At 48.1% G+C, this 17,048-nt stretch overlaps 1 protein-coding gene across 3 annotated transcripts in view; it reads left to right on the forward strand.

The window, feature by feature from the left end:
• ALG14 (ALG14 UDP-N-acetylglucosaminyltransferase subunit) overlaps positions 1-17,048 on the forward strand; it is a 29,896-nt gene that overhangs the window by 4,610 nt on the left and 8,238 nt on the right. For 2 of the 3 annotated variants that reach the window (XM_068106976.2, XM_068106978.2), the window contains exon 3: positions 8,596-8,718. In XM_068106976.2, coding sequence (XP_067963077.1) covers positions 8,596-8,718 — 123 coding nt within the window. Of the gene's footprint in view, positions 1-8,595; positions 8,719-11,398; positions 11,884-17,048 lie in introns of those variants that run through there. The other variant, XM_068106977.2, reaches the window with a different exon arrangement.

Raw genomic sequence — 17,048 nt, forward strand, 5'->3', positions numbered from 1 at the left:
CATCTCTCAGGCCTCGTACGTCCTCCGAAGCTCTCAGCAGGACCGCCACCTGTGCAAGCACCTCCCCCAAAACTCTCTTGCAGAACTGCTTGCCACGGATCTCCTCAACTCTCTAACTCTCCAACTCTCCAACTCTCCAACTCTCCAACTCTGGTTGGGGCTCCGCGCAACGGGTTATATAGGCCACACCCTCGAATCTTCGCGAACCTGCTCGATGTTTCTTGGTCACGCCTCTCAAGCCATACCCCTGATCTCTGGTTGGTCGTTCGGGGGCTCCACCCTTGATGATGAGGTGGGGCCACGCCCTTCTTCTCTGAGTTGGAGCACATGTTGAAAGGCGGCGAATGCAGTTGGCAATGCAGTTGGCAATGGAGGCAATGCAGTTGGCAATGGGGCTCTATCTTATTTAATTTGGTGCAGCGCAAGGTCAACTAGTGGAGACACAGCCTTAACTGATACACATAATAAAGAAATAACTATAGAGAGGTTCTACGGTGGCCTACGTGTGTGCAATGGACTAACTAAAGGACGACCTTTGATCTTTACACGAATGGAGGTATTTACAGGAATCATTACATTATTTACAATGGGGGTATATTTACAATGAATTACACACAGTGCACGGTTTCCCAAATCCGTCTTCCTCCATGCACGTCCCGGGCCGATAAAACTTTAACTTAATGTGGCACGTAGGTGTAACACCCTCTACTATTAATCTGACCCTGAGTGTGACAATTTTAAAACACAAATAAATATGTCCCCCTGTTGCGTTGCACCCTACCTAACAGATTCACACCCACAGAATAACCGAATTACGGAATGGTTTTCAAACTACACATTTACGGTGGGGAGCATTATTTACAAGTGACGTTAATTGTATTTACTCTGCAACCCAGGACCTGTTATTTTTCTTTTTAGGAACCAAAAAGAGAAAATTCCTGTGGGAGGGAGGAGACAGCATGCACTGCATCGACGCACCAGCACCAATAAACACCAAAGCACCAATCAAAGAGCACAGTCACACACCAACCAGTGCACAGTCATCACAATAATAAAACAATGGAAACACACTGATGGTGGTCTGGATCTTCTGGTCCGCTCCCTCTGCTGGCCGATGTCGTTCTTGATGTTCTCAACTCTTGCTCTTCTTGCTTGCTGCCTATTTGCAAGGATAAATAAAAATGCACAAAACGTGTCCGTTTTTATTTATGGCCAACAGGGGCCAGCTATGGGTGGTCCACCTGTATGGCAAAAAGGGGCCACCTAACCGTGGTCCGCAAGCAAGGCTTTTGACCGCAATGGCCGGTCCCAGCAGAGGGGCCAGGCCCCAAAACTTGGGGTCCATGAGTGGTGCTCGGTCACAGTACCGTGGTCCATATTGTGGTGCTTGGCTGCAGAACGGCGGTCCATAAAGTGGTGCATCGATGCAAGCAGCTGGCAGCGAGAACTCGGGCACACAGACGCGGCCTCCCGCACGCTCCCCCTCAGTGCCCAGAGAGCACGATCCATGGGTCGGGGAAGGAAGACAAAGCAGAATTAGCGAGGCAAGGGCGCAAGGGTACACATCAACACAGGTAATGCAGGGCGAGGTGCGCACGGAGAGCGGGCGAAGAAAGCTCGTCCCTGACGTACGTCACCCCTCTGTCACCTACTCTACCCTTGCCCTTACCCCATATTTACAAAACAATTTACAATTCGTCTCTAGCGTCACTTCTTCCCCATATCTCCTAATACCAAATTCATCACAATCCCTCTAACCAAATTTGCCATCACCCAAATTCCTCATCAATCCCTCTTAAGGAGGAAGAGATGGAACATTAAGCACAATGTCACACCCACGTCATGATGCGTCTCACAATCCAAAACATTTGCACAAAAATAACCAAAACATGGCATGGTGTGGAGTTACGTCACCTCAGGTGAGTGGATGCAGATGGTGCGAGGAGATTTCAATTCTAACTACCTTCTAAATGACTTTAACACACTTTACACTACCCGGGGTCTTTCCCTGCCAAACCATTGGCCGTCTTACACTAAACCACCTTTAGAGGCCATTTTTCCCCGCAAGCAGGGGTTGGCCTTTTTCGGGAACTGTGGTTGTTGTTGTTTTTCAGTCCCCTTTTTGAAGCAATGTTTTACGGCCGGATGCCCTTCCTGACGCCAACCCTTTTTGCCGCCTTTAACGACAAGCAGGGAATTACCAGTGAACTGGTACTCAATTTGCCGACCTCGGAAGGATGACAGGCTGAGTCAACCCCCCTGGCGTTAATTCAGCGATTGACCGGGATTCGAACCCAGGATCCTAGGATCCTAAGCCGGCACCCTAGCCGCTAGCCCAACACCAGGGATACCAGGGCAACATCACTATGGGTTCTAAAAACCAATTCCCTTTGACCAAACTGTGGTGCTCATCAATTTGGGGTCTCACTCCCCCGATTCAACTCCCTGTGCCTTTGCACAATTTCGGGACAAGGTCGTGTGGCTCCCCTAACAGGTCTACTTACCTGTGCGCCTCCGCCGCTGAAGTTGCCACCCGAGCTTACCTAGCTCCTCACCCTACCTATCTACCTGGGGAAGGCCCTCCCTGGCGCTTACCCCCTCGGTGCCCTCTCTGGCACTGGGCTACCCGGGTCCTTCCTCTGGATCCTCGGGCCCCATTGAACTCTACCGGCTCCCAGAGCCCACCTGCGGCCTCACCTGGCCGATATCCTAACAGTGGCGGAGCGCCCAACCAACTACACACACTAACAGGCCACACGCCCAGCCATTTCCACGTCACTAATGCACCCATCCAAACACCATTCTTCCACACGCACCACAGATGCCAATATCCAACCACAATTTACCTATACCCTCTACCTAACTCTTAAACTACCCTCCCCGGGTATTCGTGATAGGGGTCCATCCTCCCCATACACTCCCTTCGCACCAACCACTCCACTCCACATTTTCCACCATAATCACTCCACACCATCCATTCCATACTCCATGTATTCCATACCATTTATTCCGAAAACCATTCTCCATACACCTGTTCACTTGCACACCTGTGCAATCACACCTGGTGCCACCTGCATCCTCCTTCCTCCCAGGCTTCTTCATTCAATAAAATACAACGCACAATCACAATTATTCACTCATACACTGCTGCATCACTTTCACGCTCAATACAACCCACAATCACACTTTTCACCATACACTTCCAACTCTCCAAACCATTGCCTCAGGCACCCACATTCTCCCACGCTCATACACACATCTCTCCTGAGCATTGCCCCTCAATTCCTCATTTGCTCAACATGCTCACCCGCAAAAACTTCCATACCAATTCCTCATTCAATAAACCACAAACACACTGCATCATCTAAGCTGACTACTCCCTTCTGAAACTTGCGCTTCCCAGTCGCCCCTTATATTATCGCGCTCCCTCGTCGTTATAATCCAACTAATCTATTCTACGTCCCCGACTACCTGTACAATGTCGCTACTTACCTCTATCGTTACCTATTGTCATTTTTCTAGATCCCTATACAATTATCCAAACCCTCCCTGGCTTGGTTTTCACAGCCATAACCCCATAACTAGTGCTCATGTGCCCGGGTGTATGTGAGGGATGGTGGATTTACCATTCCTCCACATCGGGCATCTTCTACTATCAATTTTGCCATCAAATTCCAATTCTGCCCATCACTTTGCCAATCATCTGCCAATCAAATTTACCAATCATCAAATTTTGCCAATCACCAATTTCCTACTCCTACCAAATGTCCAGTAACTTGAGCCTCGGTGCGTCGTTACATCATTAAAACTCGGCTTCGCAAAGCCGAGCAATGAATTCGGGTGGTTTGGTCGCCTGCAGGTTGAGTCCGTCTGGCTTTCGGTTCAGGGGAGGCGGCATGCTCGGCCCAAGATTCCACGCACCATCTCGGCGCGGGTCCTTTCGGTCTCTGGCCCGATGGCTCAATCTCGCCCGGCCGGAACGCCGCGACCACAAGGGGGCACCGCTCCGGTCCCTCCTACCTGCCCTCGAACCGGACCGGTCGCCTTGCCCGGCAAGGCCCGGACTCGACCGTGCGGGGCGGGGCCAGGCCCGAATCGTGCACGACGCTCCGAAGAGAAGCGACGCAGCACCGATCCGCGCCGAGCCTCGCATCCAACAAAGCACACCGCGTACGAAGTACTCGCTTCGGCTATCCGTCGCCCTAAACGCTGCCCTGGTCCACGTCGATGCCCCCCGGACATGCTCACACCACGCGTTCCTTTTTACACTCATGAAACCAGGCGGCTCAGTGCCTCTCATGCATTCCACACACTCCGTTCATTCCACCACTGCACTCTCTGTTACACACCACACCTCTCGCGCACCTTCTTGCGCAAATTCTCCCGGTACGTACACCGTACCACTCATGGGGATGCACTCTTGAATCCACCCACTCACGCGCTCAGATGTGCTCTCCCGCACCCGCGCCACAACCATCTCAGGTGTGCGTTCTCGCACACTCTCAACCATTCCAAGCGTGCATTCTCACACCCGCTCCACCACCAACTCACTCTCCGGGTCACACTCCGTACACTCTGTTTCACACAGACCCTCTGACGTGCATTCGCTCTAGCACTCGGTATCACTCCCATACTTTGTAACACACTCACTCCTCGACGCACACTCTTTTCTAACACGCGTGCCATTTTCTCTCACACAGCGCCCAACGGACCTCCCACAAACGCCCGCGGTACGCTGGGATCCCAAACGCGCGAAAAGACATCCTCCTGCAAAACCTCTTAGCACCATATACAGCACGACTCACCTTTGGGATCCTCCTCTCCACACGCACCAGCAAATCTTTATAAGGATTAGCAAGTACGGCATCAGGATGTGAACTTAGACTTTGTACATTATCCATCACTTCCTTCAATTCCTGGGCTACCCCCGTCGTCTTTTCAATTTCAATTCCCACTACTGCTTTTTCTTTATTCACCTCGACGACCGCTGGCTTTATTAAAATTCCCTCTTCTACCTCAGCGGTCGCCGGCTTCCCCAAACCCATAGATATCTCTATACCCGTCATTTTAACCGCGCTTTGCTCCAACTCGCTCAACCGGCGCTTCTCAACCCGCGTTACCTCATCGCGTACCCTTGGGACCCCCTCGCCCAACATGCGATCCATGGTCTCCCCACATTTTCTTGCGCTCTCCCCACATTTTTGGATGCCCTCCCCACATTTTTGTATGCGGTCACCCATTCTGTCCCAAAATTTACTTATTTGCTCACTCATTCCGTTTCCAAACCCTTCAATTAGATTTCCCATTTTCTCACTCATCTTATCGCTCCGAGCATCCATTTTATTTTCCATTTGCTCACCCATCTTGGCCATGAGGGCCTCCATTTGCAGCATGAAAAGGTTCAAACCCACCGGTGCTGCGGGCGTGCCTGCCGCAGCCACGTGCGACGCACCGCCATTTTGTGCGCCTGAAATCTCCGCTACCACATTCTCATTGCTCTGCTCCTCCATTACTCCCACTGCCTCCCTGGGGTCCTGGGTCGACTCCAAACCCTCTTCTAACTCCCCTACCAGCACCCAAACCTTATAAAGATTTGATTATCCATGGCGCGATTTAATTTAGAATATTGATAACAATTTCGGCCGCTCGTAATTTCGGGTGCGTTAAGCGCACTTCGGGTCCCGTATCTCACTCCCCGACACCAATTGTTACGGCCAATAGCACAATTGGTGTCCAAAATTTGGGCTAAATAAATTTAGTCCCAGGTTCCAGATCCCAACTCCTGACACCAATTGTTATGGAAACGGGGACGGCGCTCCCCTTAGCAAGGGGGGGGGGGGTTAATCCCCCTTTTATTTGCACTGGCCGTCTCCGATTCTGAAGCTACCCCGCTCCCCCGTGGGGTGGGATTGGCCGAGGTGATTGGTCAAGGGATTCCCGTACACCCCCGCCAATCCCTCCACAAGGCAGGTGGGTAACTCCGCTCGAAACCACGGACAAGATGGTATTTTGCTGAGCGGTTTAAGCAGCCTGCGGTTCGAGCCGTTTATCAAGAGACTAAACCCGATTCATAAGCGTTGGCCGAAATCGCACCACAGGAACTCAATGGAGAAATCACTAAAGCGATCGGATGAGAAAGAAGAAATCAAAGAATGGAGGAACAGATATTTATTAACTACTATTTACACAACCAAAGAAAAGAAGAGATAAAAGTAATTCACAGGGAAAATGAAAAAGCATGAACACAGGGCAATTCATACTTATACAGCTTAGCTTATATCCCAGACAACACAAAGGACAGACGACGGGCAGACTCACACGAATGGGGAATGAAGGCAGGAACGAATGGCTGGAAGGAGGGGAAGGTTCAGGTCCGGGCAGAACGGCAGGCTGGAGGCGAACGGCCGCCGACTCCCCCGCAGTCTGGTTCACACAGCAGGTTTTGTGCGCAGCAGCGCGTCAGGGCTTCACGTGCAGGGGCAGCGTCTCTCAGGCCTCGTACGTCCTCCGAAGCTCTCAGCAGGACCGCCACCTGTGCAAGCACCTCCCCCAAAACTCTCTTGCAGAACTCCTTGCCACGGAACTCCTCAACTCTCTAACTCTCCAACTCTGGTGGGGGCTCCGCGCAACGGGTTATATAGGCCACACCCTCGAATCTTTGCGAACCTGCTCGATGTTTCTTGGTCACGCCTCTCAAGCCATACCCCTGATCTCTGGTTGGTCGTTTGGGGGCTCCACCCTTGATGACGAGGTGGGGCCACGCCCTTCTTCTCCGAGTTGGAGCACATGTTGAATGGCGGCGAATGCAGTTGGCAATGGAGGCAATGCAGTTGGCAATGGGGCTCTATCTTATTTAATTTGGTGCAGCGCAAGGTCAACTAGTGGAGACACAGCCTTAGCTGATACACATAATAAAGAAATAACTATAGAGAGGTTCTATGGTGGCCTACGTGTGTGCGATGGACTAACTAAAGGACGACCTTTGATCTTTACACGAATGGAGGTATTTACAGGAATCATTACATTATTTACAATGGGGGTATATTTACAATGAATTACACACAGTGCACGGTTTCCCAAATCCGTTACACTGTCTTTCTTGATGTTCTCAACTCTTAGCGGTTAGGGTGCCGGCTTGGGATCCTAGGATCCTGGGTTCGAATCCCGGTCGATCGCTGAATTAATGCCAGGGGGGTTGACTCAGCCTGTCATCCTTCCAAGGTCGGCAAATTAAGTACCAGCTTGCTGGGATGAATGATCACGGTGTGTACCTCGATTTAGAATACGCACACTGTATCCCTGCGCATCGTAAGAGCGTGACCAAGGGTTGGCGTCAGGAAGGGCATCCGGCCATAAAAACATTGCCTCAAACAGGGAACCATGATTGTCATGGGACCCGCAGGGCTAACCCCCGCTCTAGCGGGGAAAATGGCTTTAAAACGATCATTCATTCATATTCATTCAACTGTAAAAAGGGTTGGCGGCAGGAAGGGCATCCGGCCGTAAAACATTGCTTCAAAAAGGGGACCAAAAAACAAAAACAACCATGGTCCCCGAAAAAGGCCAACCCCCGCTTTGCGGGGAAAAATGGCCTCTAAAGGTTGGTTTTTTTTTTTTGGTCAAAGTATGCTGCTCTAAGCCATGTGTTTATCTGAAAGAAGAAGAATTTTTTTAATTTGAAATTAAATTTTTAAAATTTGAAGAATGAAAATTCATAATTTTTATTTTAAATAACTGATGTAATGTAAACAATTTATTTACTTTACATAAAATGTGAATACCTCTCCATGCACATGTGAAATAAAGTTTGTTTATAAATCCTGTATTTACACATTATTCAGCCTTAAACTTGGTCGAAAACCAAAATTACGAACAACCTTCCATTTTCTTCACCAGTGTATGGCATAAAAGGCCACCAAAAGGACAGGTTGGAGTTTTTATTTATTAAAGATTTCAAATATTAATCATGACTATTTTCTTTCCTCTGCATGAGTTGTAATTAAAATGTGCTTTTCTTTCATGATAGACGACATGTTGTTCGGTTTTCAAAAATACATAAACTCAGAAGACCTCTTGAGTGTACGAAATTTTTATTTGGGCAGCGTATAGGCAATAGACTGCTGCCTCAATCACTCTTGAAAATAACATGCATTACCTCATTTACTCTGAATGGGTTGTAATCAAAACGTGCCTTTCTTTCCTGATAGAAGATGTGTTGTTCAGTCTTCAAATGTACACCAGAGGCCTGAAGCCTGAGGCATATATGTAGCGACCAAAATGGTGGACATATGGTTAAATATTTTTTGCAGGTTTCAATTGTGGGTGGAGTCAGCCAATAAGCCAAGCTCCGCCCTGGACGGACAGAGCTTCAGACTTGTGGAGAATATTATAGTGGATATTTGTAATTTTGTGTGCTCTTTCAGTGTCCGTCACGCTTTATTCTAAAGGTCCATCATATTTTATTCTAAACTTTATTTTATTTTATTCTAAACTCCATGGTACTGAATGAAAGCACCAAACATGATAAGGCCGATATCAAGTAAGTGCTTTGTCGCTCTTTTTATTGTGATGTGACAAGTGTGATATGCGTTACAGGTGAGAATCCATCGTGTGCCACGGGCACGAGAAGTCGGGCAGTCGTGGTTTTCTTCCATTTTTTCAACGCTTCGTGCTCTGGCCTCCTCGGTTTCTTTTGCTATCCGTCTCCATCCTCAGCTGGTATGTCTTGAGTTTCACACTCTTTGCTAACCCCAAATAAACACTCAAAACTACATAACTTGCATAAAATTCGTGCACAAGGGTGGTTCATATTTGCTACAATGGAATACTCGGTGATTTCATTGTATTTGTTTGTATTTGATTGTATTTGTATTTGATACAATGCATTTGATATCATTGTATTTGATACAATGGTTCATCTACGAACAGCAGTTCTTACGTAACGACTTCTTCTTCTCCATGTCTTCCCTTTATAAGGGGTGAGGTTAAATGCCACCAAGCTTCTGCCCTGCCTTGACCACAAAATTCCATTACTATTACTTCAGCAACCATTTTTGTCACCAACATGCATTTTAAGGCCATTTTCCCTGCAAGAGCGGGGGTTAGCCTGGCGGTCCCCATGACAATCTTCTCCATTTTGCCCTATTTTTTGCATCTCTCCTTGTTAACCCCCTTGCCCGCATTTCTTCTTTGACCATCTTTAGCCAAGTCTTTCTCGGTCTTCCCCGCCCTCTACTTCCTTCTACATTCATTTCCATCACTGTTCTCAACCAGTCACTTTCATCCTTCCTCAACACATGACCAAACCATCTCAACCTGTTTCTCTTCACAGCATCAATCACAGGCTCTATTCCCATCATCTTTCGCAATTCATCATTTGTCTTCCTCTCTCTCAACGATACTCTACACATCCACCGAACCATTCGCATTTCCACCCTTTCCAGCCTTCATTGCTGCTCTACGTTCATTACCCATGCCTCGCTCCCATAAATCATAACACTTCTCACACATGCAGCATACACCTTTCCCTTCAGCTTCAACGACACTCCCCTCCTCATTAGCACGCCACTCAGTTCCCGAAACTTCTTCCATGCACATCACTCCAGCAACCGTTGCCGAGTGTGATCCACCTTCTCCATTCAGCATGTCTCTGAGGTAACAAAATGTTTTCACACCTTCCAGCTTCACGCCGTCTCCAAGATCCAACTCAACATTTCCTCCATCTGCAGCTCCCTCTGTGCACACCTTACACTTGATTATAGCTGCCACACAGGTTAATGACCCTCTCAGACCACTACATTTTTGATGAACCCACTCAGCGCACATTGTACATTGAATGGAGTTCACTCCGACACCCTTCCTGCAACACAGCACACGGCCACTTCCCAGTTCTTTCCACCTCACCACATGCTTTACCACTTGCCATCACCTTCGTTTTTCCGATATTCACCTTCAGACCTTTTGTCTCCATACATTCCTTCCACTTGTTCATCTTCTCCTTCAGTCCATCCATACTTTCCGCAATCAAAACCAGATCATCTGCATACAACAACTCCCATGGTAAACCCTCCTTTACGTTCTGAGCCAGCACCTCCATCACAGCTACAAATAGTAGTGGACTTAGTACCGACCCCTGATGCACTCCCACCTCCACCTCAAACTCACCACTGTTCCCGTCCTTCGTCCTTACAGCTGTGCGCGCTCTTTTGTACATTGCCATCACTACTCTGATCAACCATTCCTCCACTCCTAACTTCCTCAATGCCCATGTCAATACTTTGCGTGGAACCCTATCAAATGCTTTCTCCAGATCAACATACCAAAGAAACAACTTCTGCCTCTTCTCCATGTACTTCTCCTGCAACTGCCTTACAATAAAAAGCGCGTCTGTCATTCCTCTTCCTGGCATAAATCCAAACTGCATTTCGTCGATCTTCACCTTCTTCCTTATCCTCTTCTCCAACACCCTTTCCAATACCTTAATTCCATGCTCCAATAACTTTATCGCTCGATATGAGCCACAGTCCAGAGGGTCACCTTTCCCCTTGTATAGAGGGACGAGGGTACTCAGTTCCCAATCCACTGGAATGCGGCCCTCTTTCAGCACCAGATTACAGATCTCTGTCATTCTCTTCACATCCAAACTTCCCGCTGCCTTTAACATATCTCCCACAACTCCCGTCGGCCCTCCCGCTTTTCTACTCTTCATTGCTTTTATCGCTTCCTCAACTTCCTTCTCAGTTATCTTCTCTGCCGGTCCTAAAACTGGGTTACTCTCTATGTTGCCATCCCATTCATTCTCTATATTCAACACCATTTCCATGTATCTTTTCCATCTTCCTTTAATTCCATCTGGGTCCACTACGATTTGTCCCACTTCATCCTTCAAGCAACTCACCCCCATCACATCACACCTCTCTTTCGCTATCTGCTTTGCAATCCTGAATACCGCTCTCTGACCCTCTTCCGAATCCAAGCGTTCTCTGAACATTTTCCTACATGCCTCCTGCGCCTTTGCTACCTCTTTCTTCGCAGCCCTCTTGGCTGCCTTATAACTTTCATGCTCTGCCTTTTCTGCCCCCGTACCCTTCGCCTTCTGCCACTCCTTGAACTTCTTCCTCTTCTCGTCAATCCTCTTTCCAACTTCATCATCCCACCACCATGTTTCCGAGTCCCTCGGTGGTCCTTTTGACCATCCACATACCTCACCAACGGTTCCCAACAGACTATCTTTCATTGACATCCAACCACTTTCAAGCTCAACCACATCATCCTCTACCATACTTGGCCTCTCTGTTACTGCCTCCCTCACTGTCACCTCTTTCAACCTCCACACCTTCATTGTCGGTTGGTACTTCAACCACCGAGCTCTCCTCACACCTTTCACCCTATGTCGCAGACAACCAAGTGGTGCTGTGAAACAGCCTCCTCCCCCGGGATCACCTTTGTGTCCTGGAGGTGCCCCCATCTCGCCTACGCACCATCAGGTAGTCAACGGTTCATGTCTAAAGAGCAAGCATTTTTAATTTTGCTCGATGCATTTCTCCGGATCATCCGCCTAATGGTGAATATCATGCCACCAGCATCACCAGATGATCCGGTTGTCAAGCTTTGATTGGTCGTGTCATTAGTCATTGTAGGAGCGTGTTGATTTAGGTGGCATATCCGGTTTGGTAGAGTTGCACACACATGATCATTTGATCCTATCACCAACTGCTTTAGGAAGGTCGGCCTTCAAACTTCCACAATAAGGAGACTGTTGAGACGATATTGGTAAATAATGAGTGTCAGGATGATCGTGGTAAAATGCCTATGTGTAAAGTATGATGAAGTAGAATATATAAAACCTTTGTGAACATCAGTAAACATGTATTGCATGACAAATTGTTGTGTGTCTGTCCTGTTATTCAGTTATTGAAATAGGGGTCACAGTATATGCTATGTGGCTCTGAAGATGTTGCGTTACTGACGGAATTTGAAAAAAAATGTCGCTTCTTGTTATTTGGGTTACTGACCCATGGCCTCGAGCCCTAGATAAACACAAGCTCGAAATTGATACAACAAGAACTACAGCGGTATTCGGTAGAGCGCATACCTTCGCCAGGCTGAACAGTTTGTTTTGTATCCCACTGATAAGCCGGATCTGGATTCGGACCTGAACAAAAATCTAATCGGCTTGTTCTTGTCACCGACCCAACTCATCCACCAGGTTTAGTCATAACTCGTCCATAACTTTTTTTTAAACGTGTTATATATCGCTTTTTGTCCGATCTCTCAATGGTGAAGAATCACTTAAAATTATTTAACTCTCATATTCGTATTCGTATCTCGTATTCGTACTCTCGTATTCGTTCTCGTATCTGAATCCATATTCAGATCTTCACCAAAATCGAATCGATTCGGTATTGTCACATACCCAACCTGTTCACCAAGTTTCGTCCAAATCCGTCCATAACTTTTTGAGATATCGTGCTCTGTATCGGTTTTAGCCCGATCTCCCAATGGTGAAGAATCACTTTAAAAATTCTCTGATCCGGATCCGGGTTCGAATCTTCACCAAAATCTAACCATTTTGTCATTGTCACATACATTACCTCTCTGCCAAATTTTGTCCGAATCTGTCCACAACTTTTTGGGATAACTTGTTCACAAACAAGCAAATAGACAAACAAACGCATTGCGTTTCAATTTGCACATGCGCAAGATTTCATTCAATCTGCGCGCAAGATTGGAGGTCTCGTCTCTTCAAAGCTGTCCCTGCTCGCACGCTTTCGAAGTTAAGTAATTTTTCACAATTGTGTTTTTATCGAAACTGTATCTTTCTTTCGGTGTATGTACCTATTGGGGTGTCTTTAATAGGATTCTCGGTGTTGCTTTTTCATACCTGTGTACAGAATCGTCGGTCTTTCGTATCGCGTATTCTGAGGCCTAGTGTAGTAGGCTACCGTGTCCGACCTTGGCTTGAGGCTTTGTTTTTGTCTCAGTGGTTCTTCGATCGCGCTGCAATTACTTTCGGTCTCTGGTTTTCCCGGGCTTTTCACCCCATACTTCCTTGTTTTAAAATCTCCTCAAAAAAAAAACCTAAAAAAATAATAATAATTCCTTCTCTGTTCTTATCCGTTCGCTCGTTTTTATTTGTTCGTTCGTTCTTCAACCACGTTGTTTGTGATCATGTGATCACGTTGTTAAAAAAAATGTTTAATCTGTCCCCTGAAGAACTGTATTCTGTTGTATTCTAAAACACCTTTTTTCTTCTTCTTCTATAAAAGGATGCTTTTGACTTGCTCACCAAATCTATTCATTCCAAAAAAAAATTCCATCTCTTATAGTGCATCTTTCATTCATTCCCTAAACTCTCCAGCACTCCACCCCTCCTTCAGCGTCCTCAAACGTATTTTTGACTCGAATGTCTCAAGAAACTCATTTTGCAATAAATGTTCGTTTCCCATTAATCGTACACTTTTCAAAATCCAATCTCACCCCTCCCCTCCAAATCTTCCCCATCACCCCTTCCCTCCAAAACTTCCCCATCACCCCTTCCCTCCAAATCTTCCCCATCACCCCTCCCCTTCAAAACATCCCCATCACCCCTCCCCTCCAAATCTACCCCTTTGCCCCTCCCCTCCTAATCTTCCCCATCACCCATCTCTTTCAAATTTTCCCACTTGCCCCTCCCCTCCGAATCTTCCCCATCACCCATCCCTTTCAAATCTTCCCCCTTGCCCCTCCCCTCCAAATCTTCCCGATCACCCCTTCCCTCCAAAACTTCCCCATCACCCCTCCCCTCCAAATCATCCCCATCACCCATCTCTTTCAAATCTTCCCCTTTGCCCCTCCCCTCCAAATCTTCCCCATCACCCATCCCTTTCAAATCTCCCCCCTTGCCCCTTCCCTCCTAAACGACCCCCACACCCCTCCCCTCCGAGACTCTCCCTCGCTCCTCCCCTACTAGACTCCCCTCTCACCCCTCCTCCTCAAAGCATCCTCCCCGCTTCTTCCCCCTTCCAACTTTCACCTTCATCTCCCTCAACCTTCTGCCTCACTCTTCCCCCTCCTCAAATAACACCTCACTGCGCCTCACCCAATCACCATCAAACCTTTTGTCCGCCCCATTCTTCCCTTTCTCCAAGCTATTCTGTAATCTCTGACACACCTTCAACAGCTCTCCCTACCTCTTCCTCCTCTTCCACATCTTACCCTACCGCTCCCCCCCCCCCCCCCCCTGTTCTGTATTCGATGCTCCCCCTACCTCTTCCTTAACAGTATGGACCTCAAACATCCGGGGCCTTCGCTCAAACTTGTCTGATCTCTCCATACAGGTTGCTTCTGACAAACCAGACGTGATCTGCTTAACAGAAACATTCCTCCTTCATGATGTCTCTGATTCCTTGGTATCTCTCCCAGGTTACTCCCTCCTCCGGTATGATAGACCTGAGCCTCGTCCTGGAGGTGGGGTTGCTATCTTTATAAAACTCTTCCTCACTCGCCCTGCACTGCCCTGCTCTCCACCTCACCCCCAGGAATACCTTTGGCTACGGCTTCCCCTTCGCTCCCACCTTTTGTTCATATGTGTGTTGTACCGTCCACCAAACAGTGATGACTCCATCTACATCTCGCTGTCTGATAATATGGACCAACTTCTATCTACCCATCCCAACTCTCTCTTCCTCATATGTGGTGATTTCAACTGTCACCATGCCAGTTGGCTGGGTGTGGGTACCTCTCTCACCAGCCATGGCTCTTCAGCAAAGGACTTCTGTGACTCACTGGGACTGACACAATCTGTCAATTTCCAGACCCGGATCTCAGTCAACGGAGCATCTTCTCTTCTGGACTTGGTTATGACTAACTTCCCTGAAAATGTCTGCTGCTCTTCTTCTGCTCCAATTGGCTCTTCTGATCATGTGCTTGTTAAAGTGGACATCTCTCTGACCATTCTCAGAGAGCCTCCTCAGCGTCGACGAGTCTGGCATTTCACTCAGGTCAACTGGCACGGTCTTCAAGCAGCCATCAATCATCTGGACTGGTCTCCCATCTCTACCGCCTCTGACATAAACTCATCCTGGGAATTCTTCCAAAGTAAATTGCTCTCTCTCATGCACAGATTTATCCCATCTCGTCTTCAGTTGTCATACCCTTCCTCCCGTCCATGGTACACGGAATCTTGTGGTGAGGCTATTGCCCAGAAACAACTTGCTTTCGTCTCCTGGAAAGCAAATCCAATGGAAGGAAATCTCATTTCCTTTCACAAAGCCCGAAACAACTGTGTGTCCACCCTCAGGATAGCCAGGAAACTATCTCTCCCTTCTCAGGACCGAACTCTCTTATCTGTCTCCCTCTTCCAAATCCTGGTGGCGTCTAGTCAAATCTGTTTCTGGTGTTTGTTCCCCCTCCATCCCCTCCCTCACCTCAAATGGCCACACAGCTGACTCCGCACGTGAAAAAGCTGAATGCCTCAACTCTGTGTTTGCCTCTAAATCTTGTGTCCCAAACCCATCCCTCTCTGTACCCACCGTACCCAGTCGTACCCAGCTGCTCCTGGACTCTGTGTCCTTTCCTCCTGACAAGGTGGAAAAGTTTCTGTCAACCCTCGACTCTGATTCTGCAACTGGACCTGACGGCATCAGCCCACGGGTCCTAAAATCCTGTTCTTCCGCTCTTTCACTCCCTCTCTCTGTTCTCTTCACCCTCTCTTTTGCTCAAGGCCATCTTCCATCTGCTTGGAAATCTGCCAACATCACCGCTTTGCACAAAAAGGTGCAAAAACAGATCCCAGCAACTACAGACCAATCAGCCTACTCCCAATTATCAGCAAAGTCATGGAATCCATCATTGCTTCAGATATGAAATCTTTCCTCTTCTCCAATGGCTTGATCTCTGATCATCAATTTGGTTTCAGACCTGGACACTCTACTCTGGACATGCTGCTTCTGCTTTCTCAACAATGGATGGAGGTCCTCAATGCCAAACAGGAAATTAGAGCAGTCTCCCTTGACATATCACGTGCCTTCGATACGGTCTGGCACCCCGCTCTGCTCACCAAACTCTCCTCTTTTGGTATCCATGGAAATCTCCACGCATGGCTGGCGGACTTCCTCTCTAGTCATAGTCAACGTGTGGCCCTGAATGGGTTTCTCTCATCTCCTCTTCCTGTTCAGGCTGGAGTTCCCCAAGGCAGTGTTCTGGGCCCTGTGCTTTTTCTAGTCTTCATCAATGATCTCTCTGACTCTCTTGAAAATCCTCTCTATCTCTTTGCTGATGACTCTACTCTCTGTCGCTCCATTCTTCATCCCTCAGATCGGCAGTCTGCAGCCTCCTCACTCTCTGCAGACCTGGACAAAATCACAGACTGGGCAAACAAGTGTAACATGTCTTTCAATCCTGACAAATCTCACACTCTTACGATGTCTCTCCGAAAAGACCGACTGGACAACCCTCCCATCCACTTTCTGAATAATCCTCTCCAAGAAGTTCTGTCACTCAAGCTTTTGGGTCTCACTATCTGCCATGATCTTTCCTTGGAAAACCACATTTCAAATCTGGCCTCCAAAGCCAGTCGCCGACTGGGCATCCTCCATCGTGCGAAGTCCTTCCTTGCCCCACCTGAGCTCCTCACCACATACAAGGCTTTCATCCGCAGCTCAATGGAATACTGCTCTCCCCTTTGGGCTGGTGCTCCTGCCTCACACCTAGCTCGTCTTCACGCTGTTGAAACCAAAGCATTCAGAATCATTGGAATCTTCGGCGATGAAGCTAACTCCAAGGGCCTTTCACTTACTCACCGCAGGCAGGTTGGTGGTCTTTCCGTCTTCTACCGACTCCTCTCTGGCCTTGCCCCCCCTAGCTCTCTCTGGGCTCTGTCCCGCAAATATTCCTACAGGTCGCACAAGATCTGCCTGCAACCCTCTTATGGTTAAACTGCCAAAATCAAGACTCTCTGCTCACCTTCACTCCTTCATTCCTCTTTTCTCCCGCCTCTGGAACAAACTCCCTCACTCCCTTCAATCCCACTCCTCCCTCCAGGTCTTTAAAACAGCTGTTCACCACCA

The sequence above is a fragment of the Myxine glutinosa genome, chromosome 2 (assembly GCF_964187855.1).
Source record: "Myxine glutinosa chromosome 2, kmMyxGlut1.1, whole genome shotgun sequence".
NCBI lineage: Eukaryota > Metazoa > Chordata > Myxini > Myxiniformes > Myxinidae > Myxine > Myxine glutinosa.